This window comes from Phocoena sinus, chromosome 18 (assembly GCF_008692025.1).
Source record: "Phocoena sinus isolate mPhoSin1 chromosome 18, mPhoSin1.pri, whole genome shotgun sequence".
NCBI classification, from domain to species: domain Eukaryota; kingdom Metazoa; phylum Chordata; class Mammalia; order Artiodactyla; family Phocoenidae; genus Phocoena; species Phocoena sinus.
Genome location: NC_045780.1, coordinates 20,471,098 through 20,495,737, shown reverse-complemented (window position 1 = coordinate 20,495,737; position 24,640 = coordinate 20,471,098). Strand labels below are relative to the sequence as shown.

The following is a 24,640-nucleotide window of genomic DNA, read 5'->3' as shown; positions in this document are numbered from 1 at the left end:
GTTTCCTTTAATAGGAGCGGTGTTATTCCTCTTCATCAATTGATACCCATTTAGCGCCTTCATGACCTTGACAGATTGGCAAGTCACCTGAGGAATATGTAAATGAGATGAGGTTAGAGGGCAGTGATCCACTGTGTTCTGTACAGCCTTGCTCTTAACACGGAGCACAGAGGTTTCAAAGAATTGGTCAATGGTGAGTTCTCATCCGAGTGAATATGAAACCAATTTCTGAAACAAGGCTTTGCTGCTTTCTAAGAGGATGAGTGAAGGGGAGTTTTTGCAGGTTCAGCAGTGATGTGGGATGTTTAAGGACTTGATCTCATTGGGATCATTTGTGGCCCAAATATATTTGTGGTTCTGTGACACCAAGCAAGACCTGCAAGAAATTTGGTGTGTATGTTGGAGCCTCTTGGGCTCCCAGCCAGAGACAGAATAAACTGTACATTATGGAACATCAACATAAATGGACTTCAGAAGTTTTATCCAATATTTATTGATCCCTTACTTTATTTATTAATTTTTTTAAATTTATTTTATTTATTTATTTTTGGCTGCATTGGGTCTTCGTTGCTGTGCGTGGGCTTTCTCTTGTTGCGGCGAGCGGGGGCTACTCTTGGTTGCAGTGTGCAGACTTCTCATTGCGGTGGCTTCTCTTGTTGCAGAGCATGGGCTTCAGGCACGCGGGCTTCAGAAGTTGTGGCACGCGGGTTTAGTAGTTGTGGTGCACAGGCTCTAGAGGTCAGGCTCAGTAGTTGTGGTGCACGGGTTTAGTTGCTCCACGGCATGTGGGATCTTCCCGGACCAGGGCTCGAACCCGTGTCCCCTGCATTGGCAGGCGGATTCTTAACCACTGCACCACCAGGGAAGCCCCTGATCCTTTACTTTATACCTGGCATTCTGCTCAGCACAGGAGGCAGAGTGACTAAGACACAGTCTCTTCCATCTAGGAGCTCACAGGCTCACAGGAGAAGGCAAACATCTGAGCAGATTTGAGTTTGGGACTTTATCCTGAGGAGCCGTTGCAGGTGTTTGAGCTGATGAATGATAGAGTGAAATTCACACTCTGTAAGTTTTCACTCTGTGAAGGATGGAACCGAGGAGGAGATTGATGCCTGGAAACAGCCAGAAGATCATTATAGTGTCTAGCTGAGAGATACTGCTGGTCTGGACTAATGGAGTAGCTGGGGGAAGGGAGGTGGAGAGCAGGACAGAACTACTAGGGACAAGAGGAAGAGTGGGGTTAGGGGAGGTAATAATGATACAGAAGATTAAAAATGTCATGGCCACCGTTTTGCATGTGTCAAGAGGTGGTTCCCATCAATGATTACTAATAGAGTATTACTTTTCCAAAGCAAAGAAGACACAGTCCGCATACCCCACAGTCTTGCTTGTAAAATGTTTGTAAAGGTGTTCAGGTCCAAAGTTTCCAGCCTTCTGCTAAGAACTCCATTTTAAATAAATAATGCATCCAAACAGTGCAGTAATATATATAGGTATACACTGTAAACTATGGGCATTTTGTAAGGTAAGGTAGTGGCTGAACGGTCAGCTGGAAATTTGTTCCAAGTGTTAACCCTGGTACTTGCAAGCCTTGGACAATTGACTGAACTTTCCTGAGCCTCGGTGTTCTAATCTGTGAATATTAGGCCAGTAATATTACCTCATGGGTTTGTTGTGAGAAATAAGACTGAAGCATGTGAGAACAGCAGCCCTCGAGGCTGGCAGAGTAGCTACCGAAGGCTACTAACAGAAAAGGCTTCTTTTCTCCGTTTTCTCTCAGAGGATGTTTTAAATGTTGCACTTTCTTTTTTCTTCTCTGTGCTAATAAGCCTCGCTTGACCTCGGACCCGGAGACCAATATAAAAATGTCCCTGTGTAGTTGTCCTAATACTTAAATTCCGTAAGGAGATTTCACATGAAATGCTTGATCTCCCGGCAAAAGGCGTTTACTGTTTCCCTCTTTGTTTTCAATGCAGGACGTCAGCTGCAATGAGATCACAGCCTTGCCTCAGCAGATAGGGCAACTGAAATCCCTACGAGAACTGAATGTCAGAAGAAATTACCTTAAAGTTCTACCACAAGGTAAAAAAAGAAAGAGGAAAAATGAATCAATCAAACAGGAGGCTTTTATTATTTTTTGTTTACCTTTGTGAAGAAGGTAGCTCTAGTCATGTTTGTGTGTGCCTATTATAATTTGAATTTCATGTGCTGATAACAGAAAAGTTATATTCAAGTTGTAATTTTAGTCAGGGGTTCAGTAACAAAATCATACTCCTGTATAAAGCTGTGTGTGTGTGTACGTGTGTGTATTAAGTTTGTTCAGGCTCTCATAACAAAGCACCACAGACTTGAGTGTTTTAAACAACAGAAATGTATTTTCCCGCGGTCTGGAGGCTGGAAGTCTGAGATCAGAGTGTAGCTCAGTTTGGTTTTTCCTGAGCCCTCTCTTCTTGGCTTGTAGATGGCCGTCTTCTCCCTGCATCTTCCCTCTGTGTCTGTGTCCTAATCTCTTCTTCTCATGAGGACACCCATCATACTGGGTTAGGGCCCACACTAATGACCCCATTTTAACTCATTTACCCTTTAAAAACCCTATCTCCAAATACAGTCACATTCTGAGGTACTGTGGGTCAGGGCTCCAACATATGAATTTGGGGGGCACACAATTCAGCTCCTAACAGGAGGCAACATGAATTGCTTTTGGTATGGATGGACGTGGATGTCCTGGAACATCCAGCCAGTAGTTAGTTGCTGCACTTGGTCCTGCAGACCCAGAAGTCAGGGTTTGGGGCTTTGGGGATCTGGGAGCCCTGACCAGGAACCCTGAGTGTCTCGAATCCGTGCTTCAGGCGAGGGCATGCCTTTGCTGAAGTGAAGCTTGGGCTGATACCACTGGTTGTTTTGATGAATTTCTTGAAGCCTGGAGCAAGGATGGCTCCAGAGCCTCAGCATTGAGACTCGGCACAAACACTGAGCCCCTCACACAGCCCCACCCAGGAGCCAAACACGGGCAAACCCTTCCCTGCAGCTCTGGGCTTCCATAGTGTGTGCCTCTGATATGTTGCGTTGAAGTTAAAATAAAAAGATATTCAATAAAAAAATTATCAGGGACTTCCCTGGCCGTCCAGTGGTTAAGATTCCGTGTTTACACTGCAAGAGACATGGGTTCGATCCCTGGTTGGGGAACTAAGATCCCGCATGCAGCGCAGCTAAAAAAAAAAATTGTCAGCCAACTGTACTTCAATAAAACAAATATAAATTAAAAATAAAAAACATATATTTATTCAGGGCTTCCCTGGTGGCACAGTGGTTGAGAGTCTGCCTGCCGATGCAGAGGACACGGGTTCGTGCCCCGGTCCAGGAAGATCCCACATGCCGCAGTGCGGCTGGGCCCGTGAGCCATGGCCGCTGAGCCTGCGCGTCCGGAGCCTGTGCTCCGCAACGGGAGAGGCCACAACAGTGAGAGGCCCGCATACCGCAAAAAAAAAAAAAAACCGATATATTTATTCAGAAATGTTATACCATTAAGAACAGTGATAAATAGCCTTGTAGATCATGCTGGATCTGAATTTCACATTTTGGGATCCTCGTTTGGACCTACTCAGGAACGAGGTGACGAGCAGCAGGACACTATGCTTTCTCCGAAACATCCTCTGGTTCTCAGAGATCACATTGGTTTCTATCATTTTCATTTAAGCACATGAGGGTACCTGATAAGCTAAAGGGTAGATTTGGGAACAGTCAACATTTGGCTAATCGGATTCTAATGCAGCTATTTGAGAGCTGCCTGATTTTTATTATTCTGTTCCTGCTTCGTGATCTTTGGCTTGAAGTGCTTCATTATTCAAGGCAAGAAAATGCAGCTCAAGAAAGGGAAAGAACTTTATAACATGTAATGTGCCCTATAGATGGGAGTTTTAAGTGTTATCTGCCGTCTTCACCTTTCTCATGCTGGCTAGTGTTTAAAGAAGAGTTAGAAACTATCTCGGCCTGAAGATTTATTACTTTATTACTTGAGATGACTTGGTATAAAAACATTGATTTTTCATTTTGTCATTGTGCGGTTCCAGTTCTGAATGGATGAAATTGTTTTTCTTGGTTTGAGCAAGTATAAAGAGAAAACTCTTACTAACAGCAAATGTATAATCATATAGCCTTTCATAACATTAAAGAAAACTTTCATCTAAATTTAAGCTCTTAGGTTAATTATTGAGAGGTCATCACAAATTATTGAACTCTTGTTTTCAAAAGAAAAATTTAATTTAATCATTTAAGTGTTTCCTGTAATGGTTTAGAAACATGTGGGAAGAAAGTGCATCTGTAAAATCAAGATATTTGTTTCTCTCACCATTCGTTGCTCGCTTAACTTAAAAACATTCCTTCTCCTAAAAAGATCACTTACAGATTTCTATACTTTTCATAATTATGTTTTCTCAGGCTTAATATTTTAATATACACTCGGAGCTAAAACGTCAGTTTACTGGAAAACCTTCTTTTAAAAAAAAATAATATCCTGAATATCAAGTTTCTTTTTGCTTTACTCTGGAGAACTCTGTTAACAAAAGAGCATTGATAATGCTCTCAGGCAGTGAATTTAAAGACCTTTCATATTTACTCACTCGTTTTTCCTCTTTAGTACCCCTCCTCATATGCTTTCAGTTTGAGGAGGGGGGAAAAGTTTGTGGCCTAATTGCCCACATCAATCTTGTGGTGGTTATACTACAACTAATGCAACAGGGAGACTCTATTTTGTTCTTCCTGGCACCAGAATGGACAGAGCATTAAAGTAGTCATTCATTTCCCCTCTTTGCAATGGAGAAAGAGGAATGGGATTCATTTTTCTTTTCTCTTATCCCTTTTTTCCTGCTCTGTCTCTTTGGCTTTTTCTGAGCTGGAGTTATCATTTTCTCCTTCGTTTCCTTGTTGTGAAAATGTCAGATTCTAGCTTTCCTAAACTAAGATGGTAATTGTGTCCCCAACAGGCACTAAAAGGAATTGTCATTATAAAAACCATTTCTGACTTTATTTAACTGTAAGTCGCCTTCCTTCCCCTCCTGCTGTGTCTTCCAAGCACTTAGCTCTCTAGTCTTGCTTAAAAGTCTTCATTTTAAGTGGCAAATTGCTGAAAAGCAACCACCCCTGATTTGCCAGCCTAACTTGAGGGAGTCAAGTTAGCCATCGGAGAAATGGATTCATATTACTGGAAGTTCTAGCAAGGAGATACTCTTTTTACATACAGTCCCCCTAATTCTCAGCCCTGTTTTCAAAACAAACTATTAACTGGAAAGATCTTACTTTCCCTTTCCCTTTAACTTTCTTGATTCCATGCCATCCTCTGGCTTCACCTCCTCTCTTCATCTCCCACTGCTCTCCATGTGCTTCTTCGAGGCAACCAGGACGAGTGAGACCTGAGGCAAATCACTTATCTCGCTATTGGTGGGAGAGCTGAGTTTGAGCAGAGAATTACTTGGGGCAATTTAAAAAATACACATCCAATTTGAATAAGAATTCAAAAATTCTAATTTGAAAATTCCAATTCCAAAAGATACATGCACCCCAATGTTCATAGCAGTACTGTTTACAATATACACATATATATGTATAACTGAATCACTTTGCTGTACACCTGAAACTAACACAACATTGTAGATCAACTATGCTTCGATAAAAACGATTTAAAAAGACACATCCTGAGCTTCTGTTACACAGCCGCCTGCCCATCATGGACCTGAGTTTTGGAGCTGCTGAGCTGATTCTCCTGTCTTTGTCCTTGCATTTCAATCTCATGACTCTTTTCTCTAATACAAAGTAGTTCACTAAGGTATGAAAGAAGGAAAGTCCCTTCCACACCCAGAGCGAGTTGAATTTGCAGACACTGGTTGCTAAGTGAACCTTTGCTGGGGGAACATGTAGTCTAGCTGAGTAACGTGAAAACCCTCCAGCAGTACAGGGGGAGCGGAGGGATAGTATGAATTCTTTCTACAGGTCACTGCTTTCTGATCCTCTTCTTCCTATAGTCCCTGCCCTTCATCTGCTTGGGAATTCCTTGAGTATTTGAAAGCACCGTGTATCCTCCCTCACCAGGTTTCATAACAAACGTGAGGCCCGTTCTGAAATGAACCCTCCGTAGCCTCTCACACGGAGATCTTGGTGGTTTGCTCCGTGTCACCCTACTCTGGCATTGCTCAGCGTCTTTGCTCTATGGAATATATTTGACTTCGTTTCTTGCAGCTGCCAATGTCGGTTGGAATACTTGAAATTACTGAGTGTTTGCTATGCCACTGGGTGGGGATTTTAAGCTAAATATAATGTTCTGTCTTCTTTGTGGAGCTACAGAAGACTTTTTTAAAGCAGTAGAATAAAGCCTAATCATATCAGGATTACAGGGTCTGTTGCAAAGTTCCAAATTTGATAGCATTTCTTTTTTAAAGTGGAGTTAAACAATCAAGAACATATTTCTAGTAATTCGTTCTGAGATTCTGCCAGCCCACATACATGGAATGCATAAGAATATGTTGTAATTAACATATTATTTATAAGCTAGCAAGCTGTTTGAAAACAGTTTGAAGTTAAGACATAAGCATATCTTGTGTGGTGTGGCTTATGTGATTGTTTCACTGGAAAAAAAGCCTTTTTAAACAATAGGTGTTATATATGTCAAGTGTTTCCAGCTCATATCAGAAATAACAACAAATTAAAAATTGTTGGGCCCCCGATGAAAGCTTTCCTCTCCTCTTTAGTAAAGTATTATATATACATAACTTATGTTCCTAATACACAACTTGGTTTTAATTATGCTAAATGATATATTTCCAGATAAGCAGAAAAATTTTGAATGTGTTTAGCCATTTAATCTTGTTGCTTTCTGAGTTTTTTTTTTTTCTTTCTTTTTTTTTCTTTTTTTTTTTTCTGTTCCTTTAGAACTAGTAGACCTTCCCTTGGTAAAGTTTGACTTTTCCTGCAATAAAGTGCTCGTGATTCCCATTTGTTTTAGAGAGATGAAGCAGCTGCAAGTATTACTGCTTGAGAATAACCCTTTGCAGTCTCCTCCAGCACAGGTGAGGGGTCTCACAGCAAAGCTGTTGCCGGGGGGATAGACTATCAATAGCATCTAAGCAACTCTCAGCAGAACTGGTTTGTTGATATTTTGCAGAATTAATGTATGGATACGATCATAAACAGACACAATCTCTTAAAAAATGAAACCTCGTGTGAATCTGACTACAGTATGTTGTCTTCTGTGACATCAAAATCGTTTACCACCATTTGCCTCACTGTCTGGTCACCGCAATCCCAGAACGATGATGTTTGATGATTTCACTTATTCAGTTATTATGTTTATCATTTTGTACATGCATTTGAAATTTTTTCATGGAGTGTATGGATTACAAAAGGAGTAATAGATTCCTTACATTGAAGTTAGCTGGAAACTAGAGTTTAACCATTTTAAAATATTGTCAGTCATTTAGAGACAAGATTCAAGCTCAAATATTAAACTATGTGAGAACAGAATGAAGTGTATATGCTTTCAGAATTGGAACGTTACCAGGTTAGTTATCTGACGTATATACGTTTTACACTATTTGTACTTAAATGTATTTCTCTTAGAATTTTGCGGTTTAGTGCAAGAGAAACTAGAAATCTCTTGAACATGGTTTTCTATTGAAGTAGAATTTGGAGGAAATGATTGCCTAAAATCTTACCTGTTTTGGAGAGGTCAAATTTGGTGGTCATCGTTGACGTGTTACTTAAAGTGAAAATGCAAAAACTAAATTATACAGAGTGAGATGTCTAGTGTTTACATTTTGTTTTGCCGTTAAAAATATATATATTATTAATTTCTCCATAGATATGCACCAAGGGCAAAGTGCACATATTTAAGTATCTCAGCATCCAAGCATGCCAGATTAAGACAACCGACTCCCTTTATCTCCACACCATGGAGAGGCCACATTTACACCAGCACGTGGAAGACGGGTGAGTGTGACCCCCCTCGGCTAGAAGCCCCCATTTAGAGTTTGCTTAGGCCAAGGCGCTCCAGGTAACTAACTCCAAAAATCCTTTTGTTTCACTCAGCCAATGCAGATTTATACATCAGAGTCTCGAACACTTTTGGAATAAAAAAGGGAAAATTGATGCTGTTGATAACATTTTGGCATCTTTCAGGTTTCATCTACCCTCTCCTAATCAAGAATCAGTCCTTCCTGAGTGCAACATATGTGTGTGCACATATTATAAATAAGATCTATAATATAAATATATGTATTTTTTACCTATCATTTAAAACAACCACATCAAACTGAGACATGGTTTTTTGTTTTTTTTAAAAATTTTTTTGGGGTATAGTTGATTTACAATGTTGTGTTAGAGACATGGTTTTTTAAGTTAATTTTTAATATGCTTCCAGAACATTGTTAAGAAAAAATGCAGACTTTATTTGTTTTAATTGTCTTTTAAAAATGCACTGTGCATAGTTTTTGCCATTTCCTGTTCAGAATGGAAGTTTTAGAATCGTTTAACATGTCCTTGGCCATTTTGTGGTGTAAACCATTTTGAATTTTCGGAGAACAAAATTCTCACACTGAACACACTTGTAGAAATGCAGGTTGTTTTTGAAATGTCTTCATTGCAGAAATCTTTCTTGAACTTTTTACTAAAAAAAGTAAATATACTGTAGTGACTTAAAATCTCAGCCTACCCTAATGGTACCTTTATATAATGCTTAAAATATGTATTCATTACTTTATTGTTTTAAACATACTATCAAATTTATTTAGTCACTGAATAAAAGTTTACAGAATTATTGAAAGTTAGGAAATTTCATAACCTAAGAGGTAAAAGCAATTGGTAGTTTTTGCTTTTTCATATGCTAGAATCAATAAAATAAGAAAATTATTAACTGTTTCAAAGAACGGGCCACTCAGGTAGAGTATAAATCCATGAAACTCTGAACACAAAGAATTTATCTTGTACCATATTTAGACGGTCCAAGTATCTGATTTTCATTAGGCCCTTGTCTTAACAACTTTCAATACTGGGCGGATTTGTTGTCTTTTGGTAATAATAAAAATTTGTTTAGTAAAGTCATTATTTGAATATAAGTTGATGTCTCTTGTTGTGAACTTCGTGATTTTAATTTTTTCTAAATGAATTCAATATCGATGGCATCTAACCCAGCAAGAAGGATTCTGACTCGGGCGTTGGGAGTGATAATGGAGACAAGCGATTATCTGCCACAGAGGTAAATTTGTGATCAGATTTGTTTCCTTTTGTGCTTCTAGATATATCTACCTGCATTCGCTGTACTCCTTTCGGATAAAAGGCAGTTGCATGAGAACATGTGATAATGCTTGTGAAAGTTATTTGAAATCCTCTGTTATGTAAATATTAACTGTTGTTAGCTTTTTCTGAATCTTTAGTGTTTTGGAAATGTCTCAAGAATAGAGTCCCTATCTCCTTCCCCTCCCACCACACCCCTCACATTATCTGGAATATTCTTGCATGCTTAATAAATATTATAAAATGACTAAGTGGTGTGCAAGAACCCGGAAGGCATTTTTATAAATGTTTGTTTTTAAGTGACAGAGTAACTTAGGAAAAAGTTGTTATATGCCTGCATAAATGTTAAGGAATCAAATGTACATTGCCTTTTTTTTTTAACATCTTTATGGGATTATAATTGCTTTACAATGGTGTGTTAGTTTCTGCTGTATCACAGGGTGAATCAGCTATACATATATCCCCACATCCCCTCCCTCTTGCGTCTCCCTCCCACCCTCCCTATCCCACCCCTCTAGGTGGTCACAGAGCACCGAGCTGATCTCCCTGTGCTATGCGCTGCTTCCCACTATAAATGTACATTGCATTTTACCCACAGGAAATGCATTTTTGAGTAGCCATAATTTTTATATCAATATTTGTTTTCCTGAAATTCTTAGATTGTGTTGTTTTCAGATAATTGGATATAAGTTTGGTTATTTGTGAGCTAAGAGGCCTCCCACACTGGAGCTTTGTAAAGTGGTTATATATAGCTCAATTAGAACATTTGTTATCTTATTTATAGTCTGTTAGGTTCCGTAAAATCTTTCACTAATAAACCATTAAATGGGGTTTATTGACCAGCAGAGCTAGGAGGGATAGCTGGAGTAGGGGATGTATGTATTATCAGGCCTTCCTTTTTTGAGGGAACTTACTGAGTTTTTGTGGTTATTGAGTTTTGAAACATTGTAATACTCTTTGAAGATGTACTTAATAGGTCAATTACCCTAAGAAATCCACATTTTTACTATATGTAAGTCCAGGAAAATTGCCTTTTCCCTGTTCTCTTAAGGCCTTTGAGGTTTAATATGTAGCTAAGATATTCGAATTTGTTTTCCACAAAATACTTCATAAAGCACTAGGATACCTTAAAAGCTTTCTAATACAGAATATTTCAAAAGGAAGAAGAGTAGTAGGCAGAAAAAGAAGGCCAGTATCAATAAAGTAAAATTACCCTCATGAACCTACATGAATAGTTTACTATGATTCCCTGGGGGAGAAAATACTCAACACATCGCTTTACAAGTTGTATTTAATTCTACTCCCTTAACTTTATTAAAACTCGTAAGTCCCCTGAAATAGCCCTTTGTTTCAGAAATTACTCACCCGAGCTTATTTTCTGTTAAATTAAAACAGACTCTGCTTTATCCTTTATCTGCCTTCTAAGGATAATTAAGTTCATTAATAAAACATTACACAAAGAACTTCATTATCCTTTTGTTCTCACTTAGTATAAGTAGGATGCTAATATTCTAAAAGGAGGCCAAGGGTTTATTTTCTTCCTTTTAACTAGATGCATATCTTGGAATTTTGCTAATAAGTTTTTAAGATGGGAGGAGGGTGGAAGGAAGGACTACAGAAAGGATTATGTTCAACAGAATGAAGTGTGTACATTTTCCCTTTGGCTTTTTTTTTTTTTTGTCTTGCATTGTGGCCTCCTTACCTGAGAACACCTCCTAGAAATGTTTTTTTTTTTACAAGGATAAGGGTTCTGGATTATTCTGTGTAGCTTTCTATTTTCACTTTATTTGGCAAATATTTTATTATCTGTGGTCAGTCAGTCTTGCTTCCTGCTTACGTCTCATTGTGGGGTTCAGAAGTCACACCTGATTCCTTTCTCTCGCTGTTGCCATTGGTTGATTTAGCATTTGTCACTCTGATTGGTTTAGCATTTGTCACTCAGATAAACAAGCAAAAAAATGTGAGGCCCAGTGAATAGCTGGGCAACGAATGAAACGTACATTTGTTTTCTGCCAGTTTCTGAACAATCTGTGCACGTGTCCAAAAGTAAATGAACACTGTGCTGTGAAAAATTATAGCCTCAGGAGTTTAGAAGCAAAGCCACAGAAACGTGCTCTGTGGAGGTTCCTGATCCCTGTGATTTTGAAAAGCTTTTCGTGAGATAGCGACGCTAAAACGGAGACATAGCAAAATAAATGAGGCTTCATATTTCATTTGTGACAGAATCATAGATTATGTGAATAAACTTCATCAGTTAGTGTGGGAAACAAGACCCCCAGGGAGAACTAACTCTGATTACTGAATTGAAGCATTATTCTGAAAACTGCACAGATCCCCTGTTCCTTTTAAGAACTCTATATTATCTATTTAAAGCATCTTCTTATATGTTTAAAGCGGCTTCCTCAGCCTAAACAGGGAAATAAACTGAAGCTTGATGTTGCGTGTAAGATTCAGTGTAAATAAATGAGATGTTGTCGCAGAGGCTGACTGCCTGCTTTCTGGGACTGGCCACGTGAAGCCTTAATATAGTTTCGGTAAATTTGTGTTGCCAGATCTCAGAGCACCACTACTATTGAAGCGATCGATTAGACTTAGGGCTGGTATGGTAGTGTATTTCCAGTTATTTCTTTGTTCTCTCAGGTGTTACTCAGTCCTTCTCAGTGCCCTGACTGTGGCTCTTAGGTTTGAAAATATCATCAGGTACCTGAAAACATTTCAGCTCGAAACATGTACGGAGAAGCACGTGAGTGTTAGCTTGATGTATTTTGACAAAGTGAACGCACTCATTACCAGCTCCCAGTTAGAGAAACAGAACTTTACCAGCCACCCACAAAGCCCCCATCATGTGCCCACGCCCCTAACCTAAGAGCAGCTGCTATCCTGACTTCAAACACCGTGGATTATTTATGCCCGTGTTTGAACTTACATAAGTGGCATTGTCCTTTGGTGTCTTTTACTCCGTATTATGTTTGTGAGAATCACAGTATATATTTTTTTAAATTACGTAGCATCCTTTTAATCTATATTGATAACACTTCTCCCTTGAATGAGGCAGTGTCCTGTTTCTTTTCAGCCTTCTGATGAAGACACCGTTAGCCTCAACGTGCCAATGTCAAATATCATGGAAGAAGAACAACAGATCAAGGAGGACTCCTGCCATCGCCTTAGTCCAGTTAAAGGTCTGAGAATGAAGGATGGGGAGAAAAAGCTTGTTCTTAAGTTTCAAATGCTATGTTTAAAATATGCGGAAACATGTCAACCGTAATAGTTAATGTTTATTGAGCATTTCATATGCCCCAGGCACTGTGCTAATCTGTGACGGTCATCTCATTTAAAATTCAAAACTCTGAGATGGATACTCTAATCATCTCCATTCTATAGGTGAGTCTCAGTTTAAGTAACTTGCCAGTGGTCACGTAGCTAGTAATAGTAGAGCTATTCTCATTGTGAAGATTTATTTAAGATTCTTTAAATCCATTATTGGAAAAAAATATCGATGTGTAGATATACTGTTTAAGACAACTCTAGCTATTGTAACACATAAAATCCCCAAATTTCATTGACTTAACACAATGCAAAGTAAGTCCAAAGGGGAGTTAGTGACTCCCAGGCAACTCTCCTCCACGCAGTGCTTCAAGAGCCCAAGTTCCTTTTATCTGGTGATTCTACCATCTTTAATTTATATTAATTTGTATTTCCAAGTCCATCTGTTTCGAGCTAAAGCGGAAAGAGCATGGAGGTTCGCTCCAGGAATGGGAACAAAGGGTCCAGCTCCCAGTTAGAGAAACAGAACTTTACCAGCCACGCGGAAAGCGTGGGCTGGGCCTTTCACAGGCCCAGGGCTCACGTCTAACTACATGCAAGGGTGGGAAATGTCGTTGGGATGTGTGGCCAGGAATCTACTTGACTTTGAACAAGTCAGTTGACCTTAATTCTCTCACCTGTAAATGAGATGATTAGATGAGGTGATTTGTAATGTTTTGTGTAGCTCTAAAAGCCTGTGATTCTTTGATAATCACCAGATGATCACTAAACACTCTACGTCTTGCCTACTTTAAAATCCTGGTAATACACTTCATATCTTGGTGAGTAGCCCTCATTCGATTACATTATGACAGTAATTTGACTGCTTCTGTTTATTCAGTGACTTTTAAGTAAATTGTAAAATGTAATGTTTACATTTGTGGCAGAGACTGTTTGATGACGTGTGGATAGTATAGAACTAGATTAATATGCAGATTATCTCCCTAATAGTTTGCCTTGCCCTCCCTAGTGACGGGAGAACTGTTTAAACCAACTCACACTCTACTGTTTGCTTTCACTTATTATGCTCAGGTTTTTAAGGTTAGCATTTGTTTATCTGAGATGATGATTGGAACCATACATTGTCCCCAACTATAACTGTATACATTATGCCAAAATATGACTGCCACTTTAGTAATTTAGATAAGCTTTGTAACAATATATGCAGTATGAGAGGTACTGTTTTAGGCAGATATTTTAAAATAAAAGAATTACATCATTTGTCACCAGTTTTTCTCCCCTCTGTTCTAGAAGTGGGTATTTTTTGCTGGCTAGGAGTCCTTGAAGGTGGTGTGGTCCTACTTGTTTCTTTCCCAGTGTCCAGATCAGAGAGAAGAGATCTGCTTTTCCTCCTTTCACCTCTCCTGCACCATCTAGAACACAGACCTGTTGGATGAGCTCTGTGCTTTCCCCTCCATGTGGCTCTCATCATAGTCACTTCTTCTGTTGTTATGATTTTGGGTCCTTATTTTAGTACTTTCCCACACTCTTTCTGGCAGTTGTTCACTAATTTTTTTTAAAAATAAATTTATTTATTTTTGGCTGCGTTGGGTCTTCGTTGCCGCACGCCGGCTTTTCTCTAGTTGCGGCGAGCGGGGGCTACTCTTCGTTGCGGTACACAGGCTTCTCATTGCGGTGGCTTCTCTTGTTGTGGAGCATGGCTCCAGGCATGCAGGCTTCGGTAGTTGTGGCTCACGGGCTCTGGAGCACAGGCTCAGTAGTTGTGGCGCATGGGCTTAGTTGCTCCGCGGCATGTGGGATCTTCCTGGACCAGGGCTCGAACCCATGTCCCCTGCATTAGCAGGCGGATTCTTAACCACTGCACCACCAGGGAAGTCCCATTCACTAATTTTTTAAATCCGCCAAATGTTTGGTATTTTACCTGCCATTTAGTAGTTGTTCGGTAACTACGGAATTTTGAGTTTGAAATACTTACTTGTCACACGTTGCTGAGAGCACAAAAAGCCCTCTTTTATACTTTCTATTCTCTGTTCCTTAAAAAAAATAAGAGGAAATTTCATTTCTTTCATAAGGAACTAAGCCATATAGGGGCCTTGACTTTTAAGTTCATTTGATTTGGGGTTTTCCATTTCTTTTACTTTTCTTCCTCTTCTTCCTCCTTTTTTCACCTTTTCCTCACATTCTTTTGGAAAGAGAAAACTTGGGTCATTCGTATACCCCCAGAAGAGGTCAGGGAGAAGATTGAAAAACTAGGTGATGTATTTTACAGTCATCTATGTTTTGCTCATCTGTTTATGAAATCAAGCTTTCTGTCTTTCTCTATATTTTCCTAATAGGGGAATTTCATCAGGAATTTCAACCAGCGCCTTCCCTTGTGAGTGACAATGAGAACTCAGGAGAAGAAAGAGACCAATTTTCCCACGGAACAGACATTCTCCATTCGGGATTTATAAACTATATTAAGGCAAGTGGAGGATAATAATTTTTTAACTTATTTACTTCTGTTTGGTGCCTTAGGATTTATGTTCAAGGTTACCAATCCATCACCTTAAATGTCAGCTTGCTACCACCTTCCTTGGGCCTTTATAACATCTTCTCAAAGTCCAGCGTGCTTATTTGCCGATATTAGGAGCTTGTCGCTTTCATCCATACCTCTCTATTTGTCTGTGTATATGGATGATTTTCCTTCGTATTCAGAAATTACTCAGCTCTCTGGTAGTCAGTGCATTGTATAAGTTATCAGAATTACCATGACCATCCAGTAAAAAAGGTAAAACAAAGTTTCACATGCTTTTCAACGTATTCTAGGTACGTAAGTTCTTCTTGGGGGTATATTCATAGTAAAAGAAGATAAATGGAGACTTTTAAAATTTGGAAATGAATGTCTTCCCTTTTTAGAAGGGTCACTCTGAGGACACATTCATAAACAGGTATAGTGGCGCTGAGGTATTGAAATGTTAGATGAAGTCATCAGATTGTCAGGCCAACCTTCGTCATAGGAGCGGCAGAAACAAGAGAAAAACTAGCCCTTTATAAACCTGGTAGTTAAGGTTCCACTTGGTGACACAGTTAGGTGCCTTGGTACGTTTCTGCCAGTCCTTTTGGTTCAGGTCGTGGCACCCAAGGATCACGAAGATAATCCTTTCGGTGAAATTCAGGTTCCTTGTGGCTTGTGAGAGACAGTGGTCTCTGAGTTACTGTGTTAAAGTCAGGCCCGGGGTCTCTAGGTGCTAGTTCTTATTTCCTGAGGATGGTGTTAGGATGGCTGGGCTGTGTCTCAACTAACGTCTTTGGGCATCACCTTAAGGGAAATGGGAGGAAAACAGCTGAATTGTACACTGTAGGAGACTCTGGTGTACTCAAGACAAAAATAATGAACCTCTCATATGACGTACATCTGTAGAAAACCTAATTCTTTATTCTGTGTATTTAATCCATCATAAATCCATCAGTTCTTGTTTCAAAATATCTCACACCCACTGCCTCCTTTCTGTCCTCCACCTCCACTGACATGACTTCAGTGGGGCCTTATCATTGCTTATTCTTAGGACATCAGGAGTCCCTCCTACCCCAGCTGAGCACCCAGAACCCCGCCCCTGCTGCTGCCAGACATTTTCCGAAAGTAAAAACCTCATCCTATGACTCTCCAGCCAGTGGTTCTCACAAGGCTCTCCCAGATTTGATGCCTGTCTGTCAGCTCTGAGACAAGTCTGTCAGCAAAACATGGAAAATTGGGCTTCTGTCTTTCTTTTATGAAGAGTTTATCTTAAGTTGAGGGTCTAAAGTAAAGATGGAAGCCTTGAAGGAAAGCAATTAAAGTGATTGGTAAAATAAAACATGTTGTTTCAGAAAAGCAAATTCTTCTAGATTTAGAGATTTCAGGAGGCACAGGGCTCCGTGGGAATGGCTGCTGTACAGCGTGGGTCCCGTGGTGTAGAATCTAGGGGAGCCAATGGGGTGTAGAAATCTACAGCAAATGTTTCCTGAGTGCCCACTCCTACAAGAGGCTTCTGTTGGCAAGTGGAGAAGAACGCTAACAATAAAATAAAGCATAAATCTACAATTAAAAGCTGTACGCTTCAATTCAGGCCCATTTTACCCTTGACTTGCATCACTTTTAAAGTCTGTGAGAGTGTGTTTTATTGCCAGCCAGTGTGCTGAACTACTCAGTCCTCGACGATCGAGAGTTCTGTGTTTTATATAATCCTGTTTTCTCTCCACTGAGTAAGCATCTTGTGCTTTTGTCACTACGGTGGATCCTTATTCACAGCAGTTCTATTTGATGGTTTCCTCAAACACTGAATTATCCAACCCTGAACACGGGAGATACAGGGTTAGGTTCCTGTGAGCCTCTGGTCACACATTTTTGTCAACTGGTCAGTACATAACCTGGTTTTATGTGTACTTCTGTCTCAAGACACCCTATTTAATATGTACTGTTAGTGCATTAACACTGAACTTGCGGCCAGCAGCCCCGTAACTCATGCAGGAAGGAAGCTTACCTAACAGGTGTTTTCTCTGTAAGGTACAGTACATATCACAGCCTTCTTGTGCGTAGGATAAGACAGCACTTCAGTACTATGCTAGGGGGCATTTTAAACAGCAAAATCACCAACGAAAGGCACAAAACTGTGAAAATGAGATACTAAACAGGCTCTGAAAAGGACACTTTTTTACAGTCTGAGAGCTGAAACAAGAAAGCAGGTCGCCTGCTACCTTGTTCAGCCTCAACTGGGAAGTGCATTTTGGGGTTGGGAACTCTAGTTTTTCACCACCTCTACGTGTGTCTGCAAAAGCACCACGAGTATTGGTTTTGGGGTGACACATAGATTTTAGTAAAGAGGCAAATTCATAAATACAGAATCCATGAATAATGTGTATCAACTGTGTCACCATCTAACTTAGCAAAAGAAACCCAGTATACCTCTGTTTTGCATACTGAAAAAAAGTATATTTTCTACTACCGGCTACTTTTTATTATGAAACTGAAAATTAGAAGGAAATACCCATGGCTCCGATAGTTGAAACCCAACAGGAAGAGATAAGAACATGTTTTCTTGGTTGTTTCTCGTAGTATATTTTCACCCATGAATTTCACTAGCATTTGGGTGGAGGCACAGTAATTTATATATTGATTTTATAATGCACTAAAAGTATAATCTATATAGAAAAAGTCTGAGTGTTTTTCAAGCCAGAGGTTGACATCATGCAACTGGATACCTCCTCAGAAAAAGACTTATTTTCTGTGACACATCTGGAGAATTGGCTGGGCCTGCGTTCGTTAATGAAGTGTCAGAACTTTGACACAGAAAACAGTCCTTTTGTCTGTTGTTCCTTCCTTGCTAGGGGAATGTTTGCCCCTTCGGGGATGGCTTCCGTTTTAGCTGTCAGCTGAGTTAAAGCAGCATTTCTCTGTGTCAGAGATCAAGATGGAAAGACTCGCATGGAAGTTCCAACAGTGGGCCACGCCTTTCTAAATACTCCCACCACAGTGTTTCTTCGGGATATTAAGAGGGGGATGCATTTCAGTGAAATCTGCACGTTGTACATGTGAAAACTATTAGGTGCGATTTGAGGCATTTTTCTGTCGTTAATACTTCCTTTTTTGTTAACAGTGGGCATGTGCCCGGGTGCACGCACGCACGCACACACACACACACACACACACACACTGCTTCTCTCACCAACATCAGAATGCACATTCTCATGTACCTGACAAGCCCAGCTGAGGAATCTGTCAGCATCAGGAGGTGCTAAGAGGGCAATCATGAATGGAGTTAAGCCTTGCATTTCTGACTCTTTTCTAAGTTAACAGGTATTGTAGTCCTCGGCCAGGTTTTCTTTTCTTCTTTTTTAAAATTTTATTTTATTTTTAATTGTGGCAAACTACATACAACATAAAAACTTACCATCTTAGCCATTTTTCAAGTATACAGTTCCATGGTACATTCACATTGTTGTGGAACCAAAACAATGTTGCGTACTCCATCTCCAAAACTCTTTCATCTTGTAAAACGGACACTCTTTGCCATTAAACCATAACTTCCCAATCCCCTCCCCCCTCTCCTCTGGCAACTACCATTCTTCTTTCTGTCTTTATGAATTTGACTATTCTAGGAACCTCAGGTAAGTGGAATCATACAGTATTTTTCTTCCTGTGACTCACTTATTTCACTTAGCATGATGTCCTCAGGGTTCATCTATGTTGTAACATGTGTTAGAATTTCCATCCTTTTTAAGGCTGAATGATATCCCATTGTATGTATAGACCACATTTTCTCCATTCATCCATTCATGGACACTTGGGTTGTTTCCACCTTTTGGCTGTTGTGAATATGGATGAGGGCAGGTTTAGACTGTTGACTGTTACAGCCAGTGGCTCTCAGAAGACCCATGTGTTCTGTCCACAGGAAAGGACTGAGGCCTGTGAAGAACTGTTACGGATAGAAGAGGACGCGCACTGGCCATCCGAGGGGATGTGAGTACCGAAGGCTGGTGATGAGCCACCATCCTGTAAAGTTCATGTTTCAAGCAGGATGGCAGCCTTGTCCTGATAGAATTTTGGTCCACTTTTCTTTAAGCAAGCTGATACCTTCCTCAGTGATATTGCTCAGAAGTTGCAAGGTTTCCTCTGTCTGATGCTTACTGCCATAGGATTGGGGCCATACTGTGCCAGGTCATACCTGTTCCTTGGCCTTGAGTTTTATCTGATTTGAGGCTGTGGGTAGAATGTGATTCAGGAAATTAGATAGAATTTCTAGACTAGAGATTCTAGCTTACTTTCCTTTCTCTGAACAAACCGACAACCGGACCTAAAGTGATACGTGGTCCTGTTCCCACTTCTTTCCCCAGAGTCTTCAAGTTCAAGATCTGAGAAAACCATAGACCTCAATGTCTTGGTCTTAAGTCTAATAATTGTAATAGCTAACAGTTATTAAATACCACGTGCCAGGCAGTGTCCTAAAATACTTCACAGGTAGTAACTCATTTCCTCTTTACAACAATCCTGTAAGTCCTATTGTTATCCCTCACTTCACCGATGACAAAACTGAGGCACAGGGAGATTGATTATCTTGCCCCAGGGTTACAGAGGGCTGGGATCTCATACCAGATGGACAGCGCTTCTACTCTATCGCATATAAAGATTTACACAGGAGGGCATGAGTGATCCATCTAACAGACAGTAAACCACTTTACTGGTTTGCCACTCAGGGGGATTGAGTTTGGACCATATGGCAGAGGGTAGGTTTTTGATTCCCAGGATTTTGTTTTCCATGATCTGGCATGTAGGCCTGGACCGTCCATCAAACCTCATGAGGGTTTTCCCCGTAGTGAGAATTTACTCCATTGTTAAAAAGTTTCTCCACTTACAGAAAGACATTGGCTTATATTCTGCAATGGAAAGCAGGAACCGTGATCAGATCTCTCTTGCCTTTTAAAAATATTGCAGAGTTCCTTTCAAATCACTGTCCAGTATAACCAGCTATTTGTTGGATATATTTCTGTGATGCCGAGGAGAACTAGCTTGATCATAGAATTATAGCGAAAAGGATTTTATAGGGAAAGAGTTTTTAAACTGTGTAAAGCTTTGGAAACCCCATTCTCAAGCTTATATCTATTGTTCCCAACCCTGCCTGTAAAATCAGTATCATCTGATTAAGAAAATGTCCAAGCCCCAGACAGATCTACTTAGGAGTATCAGACCCGGCATATTTTTTTAAGCACCATTAGGTGATTTTGCTGCTTAACGAGCCTGGACTGGGAACCAGAGTCCCACACTGAAGTCCCATATTGTATGAAAGCAATAAAACTGAGCCAGGCTGGTTGAACTGGAATTGGAAGTAGTGCGGACCCGCCGTAGCTGAGCACCCCTGTGGATCCCCCTCAGGCTCAGGAAAGTACAGCGTGAGAACTACCCAGCCAGTCCATTGCCCTGATTTTACAGGTGAGCACTGCCCACGGGCACTGAGACTTTGTGTGAGCTGCCTTACAGCCTAGCTGGCTCCTCCCACCCAGCAGCTCTTCCGCTACACTCTGGCAGCCCACCCCACAGGGTACTGACACATCCTCGCTAAAATGTTGAGTTTGTCAAAAATCATTTTTGCCGTGTCAGATGGATCTTTATAAGTTTGTTCTTAAGAACCTAGGTGCTGTTCATGTTCTAGTGATCATTTTCAGTCTAAAGCTTGGTTTCATGTTGCAGAATAAGTTCATCCAAAGACCAGGACATGAATATAGCAATGATTGAACAGCTGAGAGAAGCAGCGGATTTGCTGCAGGATCCCAACAGGTATGTGTGTCTTTCCTCGGCCCAGGTTTCAGGTGTCGGTAAGGTACACTAATTTATTGAGTACATTATCTCAGTTTTTAAGGCATTTATGCACACAGTATGGGCTTAGCACTAACCACTAACGAAGAAAAGTCATTTTAACTGCCTGTTTTCCTGAGATCGTAAGTAAAAGAGTCAAACTTCTGGAGGGACTGAGAGCAGTTCCCCGCTTTTCCATCCCTTCATGAAATTCATTCACCCTTCGTGGAATTCATAGGGCAATTTTTGTATAATTCTTAGACAACAGAAATACAATATATAAATGCATACTTTATATAGCTTGAAGTTTAAACCCCTGGAATAGAGAAATATAAGAGAGTTTCCAAAAAGGAAAGACTTGGTTTATCAATTACTACCATATTTATTTCTGATGGTGCCAAATATATGTTAACTAAATCATGTATTTCTAAAGATTTGGGTGACAAGATAATTTTTTAACTGAATTAGTCTTTATCAATAATAAGCACTTTATATATAGGTGTATTTTTTGGTTTCTTAGCTGAGGATAACGGAATTCCTACAGACAAAATATTTTTCAGTAAAGCAGTATACCTGGTATCAGATAATAACTACCGTACTAATAGAGAAATAGATCCGAAGCTTATCCCTGGTAAACTATTCAGGGATCCTGGGAATTTCAGTGTGAAGATAATGTGGTCTTATATTGATAATATGGTGAGCCTGGAAATCACACCACATTCTGGGAATTTATGAACAGGGTGATGAGTGAGTCCCAGAGTGCCAGTGAGAGTACACCAGCACTGTTGTCTGACTCTAAAAGAAATAGTTTTAGCTCGGGTTGAGTATGGCTGGAAATCTTTAGCAATTGATTTGAAAAGCACTTCCATTCTGCAGACATTAGCTGAGTGCTTAGAGCATGGAAAGATCTACAGTATGCACCTTGGGGGATGTAAAGATGAACAAGACACAGCTCTTCCTTCTAGGAACATAAACTATAGTAATAGACATTGCTTTGAGTAGTGATTTATACATGTCATTGATTTAAGTGCTTGAGATGAAGGGGATCCTGACCCCAGATGGAGAAGGGAGGGTGGCTTGGCTGACCTTCCTGAAGGTTGGAGTATTTTACCTGGGCCTTTAATAGCTGGCATTTTCAAGGAGAAAGCAAATTCTGGATTGAATTAAAAGCTTATTCAAAGGTACAGAGGTCAGAAAGAATGGAGCAAGCTTGGAAAATCTCAGGCAGAAAAGGTGATCTCCGTGCTGGCTCTGCTTCAGTATCATTTGTAGAAGTTCCAGAATACAGACACTCTGCCCGACACCACCTGTGGCGCTGGGGGTCTGGCCATTTTTATTTTTTAAAAGTTCTACCAGTGCTCCTGATGTGAAGCCAGGACTGAGACTCACCAGAGAGACCTTTGGGTGTGATGCAGGCGTGACTTTGAATGCTGTGTGGAGGAGCTGAGACTTTATTTTATATGTAGGGGGAGGTAATGATGGTTTTAAAATATGATTATTCATGTGGTTAATTCTCCCTAATGTTTGGCTCAGGGCCTGGCTTATTAGCAAGCACCTAACCAAGTAAGTCCCTTAAAGAGCTGAGTTTCACATCCTAAGAGAGAGAGAGAGAGAGAGAGAGAGAGAGAGAGAGAAATTACAAGGAATGGGGAAATAGCATGGCTGGAGAAGAACATACCTTAATCAACCAGATACTGGTTGCAAACCCAGCTCTAATACCAGTTAATCTGGGTAAATTATATAACTTCTCTGTACCCCAGTTTTCTCATCTATAAGATGGGCTATAAATACTTATCTTTTAATGTTGTGAAGATTTGAAATAATAAATGAACTGCTGGTGGAAAGGTAAACAGGCAGAACCACTCCAGAAGACATCCTTGTAGTTTGTAGCCATAGTCTAAAAATAGACATAAAACTTTTGAATTAATTCTAAAAAATATCCTAAGGGACAAGGAGACATGAACAGCAATTGTGAGGGGAGAGGCACTTTTAATAGCAAAATATTTGCAAAAAAGGAAACGATCTAACAATTTGGAGATACTTAAATTTTGGTCATTAATAAGATGTAATATGTGACCAATAAAATGTTTTTTAAACTTTCCACTATACCTTAGATTGCTCATTATATAATGTTAACTTTAAAAAGTATAAAAAATACATAAAGTTTGATCACAGTGATATAAATAGAATAAAAAATGCATAAAGTTTGATCCCAACGATATAAATAGAATTAGGTCCCAGTTGTAAAAGAAGCTTAGGAAAAATTAAAAGTAGAAAGAAATATATTAAGATGGATTTTTTTCTGTGGGTATTTCTAAATTACTACTTTTCTTTATACTTTTAAATATTGTAGATACACAGTGGTAGGTACGGTGGTAGTTCTCTGGTGATTGTTTGAAGTGGATGGTGAGGGTGGGAGGGAACAAACAGTCCCTCTGTTTTAGACCTGACCCCTCATGTCTCCATCTGAGATGGGGAACCAAGAGGAACGGCAGGTTTTTAGGAGGAGGATGTTGGGGTCAGTTTAGGACCTGCTGAGTAAAATCCAAGGTGGCAATGTGACAACGTCCATTCAGCGGCTAGACGTTCAGGTCTGGGGCTTCGAGACATAGGTTTAAAAGTTACTTTCATAAGGTGCTGCCATAACAGGAGTAGTGTAAGGGGATGAGGTTCCCAAGGGCACGCATAATCAACGGGAAGGAAAGTGAGTCCAGGACAGAGCCTAGAAGACACGGTGTGACAGAGAGAAGGCCCCACTTGGGCTCAAACTTTATATTGTTTTCATATTTCTACATTTCGTATTACTTTTCCAATAAACTTTTCTTACAAATTCGAGATTACGATGTGAGCCCCAAATTGAAAAAGAACAGCCTTGTTTGATGGAAATAGCAGCGGCCAGGGAATGTGGGACTGGAACCAAGTGTAAGATCGGGGTGACCTGGAAGGTGTGGCTCCCCGCTCTGGACCTCAGTTGCATCATCTTTTCTGAGAAGTGGGATGAACTGAGGATCTGCAGATTACTCTCCAGCTTGGAAAGGTCTGAGGCAAAGAGTCGCCAAGGATGTCAAGCAAGTCAGCATGGTGGGCGTGGAAGAAAACAGCCTTGAGTAACCTTCCAAGGGATAGTTGGTTTGCGTCTTTATGGATTGCTATTTTTAAATTATTTACATTGTAAAACTTTATGGGGATTTAATTTCCTCCCTACAATAATCCACTAATTTGGCGGCTGCAGATCTTTGTTGTACATCCTGAAATAGATATTATAATACGACAATCCTAACTTGATAGTAACGTGTCTTTGCGCCAGTGTAATAGGGATAAAGAAAGAGTCCTGTTTTTGTCCTAATAGAGAGGGCACTTCAAGAGGTCACTTATTTCTAGTTGCTTTTGAATAATAGTAATAAAAAGTTTATGTACACATTAAGGTTTTCCTTTATCTCGTATTTCCTAGATCCAGATTTCTTTGTTTTAGTCAAGCCGCTGATTACAGGATTAAATTTTAGAGCTTTCTCTTTCACACAACCTTAACATCAAAAAATTGAGTTGAATATTGCTATCCTGTTTTGCTTTTGTGTTGGTTTCTTAAGGATTTCTGACTGTTGGTTTGATACCATTTTCAATGGGCATGTATAATATGAACTTATCCCTACTTTTTCAAATAGCTTTATAACTTGTATATGACTTATAGAAATTCCTTATTTTATAGATCTTAAAAAAAAAGTTCAGCTCTTAAAATCACAGAAATTCAGAAACTGTAAGACAATTTCAGAATTTAAAATGCATATCAAA

At 39.8% G+C, this 24,640-nt stretch overlaps 1 protein-coding gene across 3 annotated transcripts in view; it reads left to right on the top strand.

Annotated features, from left to right (window-relative positions):
• Positions 1 to 24,640, top strand: part of LRCH1 (leucine rich repeats and calponin homology domain containing 1) — a 188,449-nt gene that overhangs the window by 120,644 nt on the left and 43,165 nt on the right. For all 3 annotated transcript variants that reach the window (XM_032611020.1, XM_032611022.1, XM_032611023.1), the window contains exons 4-11: positions 1,977 to 2,082; positions 6,922 to 7,058; positions 7,850 to 7,977; positions 9,178 to 9,241; positions 12,353 to 12,458; positions 14,880 to 15,007; positions 18,954 to 19,021; positions 20,747 to 20,833. In XM_032611020.1, the coding sequence (XP_032466911.1) occupies positions 1,977 to 2,082; positions 6,922 to 7,058; positions 7,850 to 7,977; positions 9,178 to 9,241; positions 12,353 to 12,458; positions 14,880 to 15,007; positions 18,954 to 19,021; positions 20,747 to 20,833 (824 nt within the window). The remainder of the gene's footprint in view (positions 1 to 1,976; positions 2,083 to 6,921; positions 7,059 to 7,849; positions 7,978 to 9,177; positions 9,242 to 12,352; positions 12,459 to 14,879; positions 15,008 to 18,953; positions 19,022 to 20,746; positions 20,834 to 24,640) is intronic.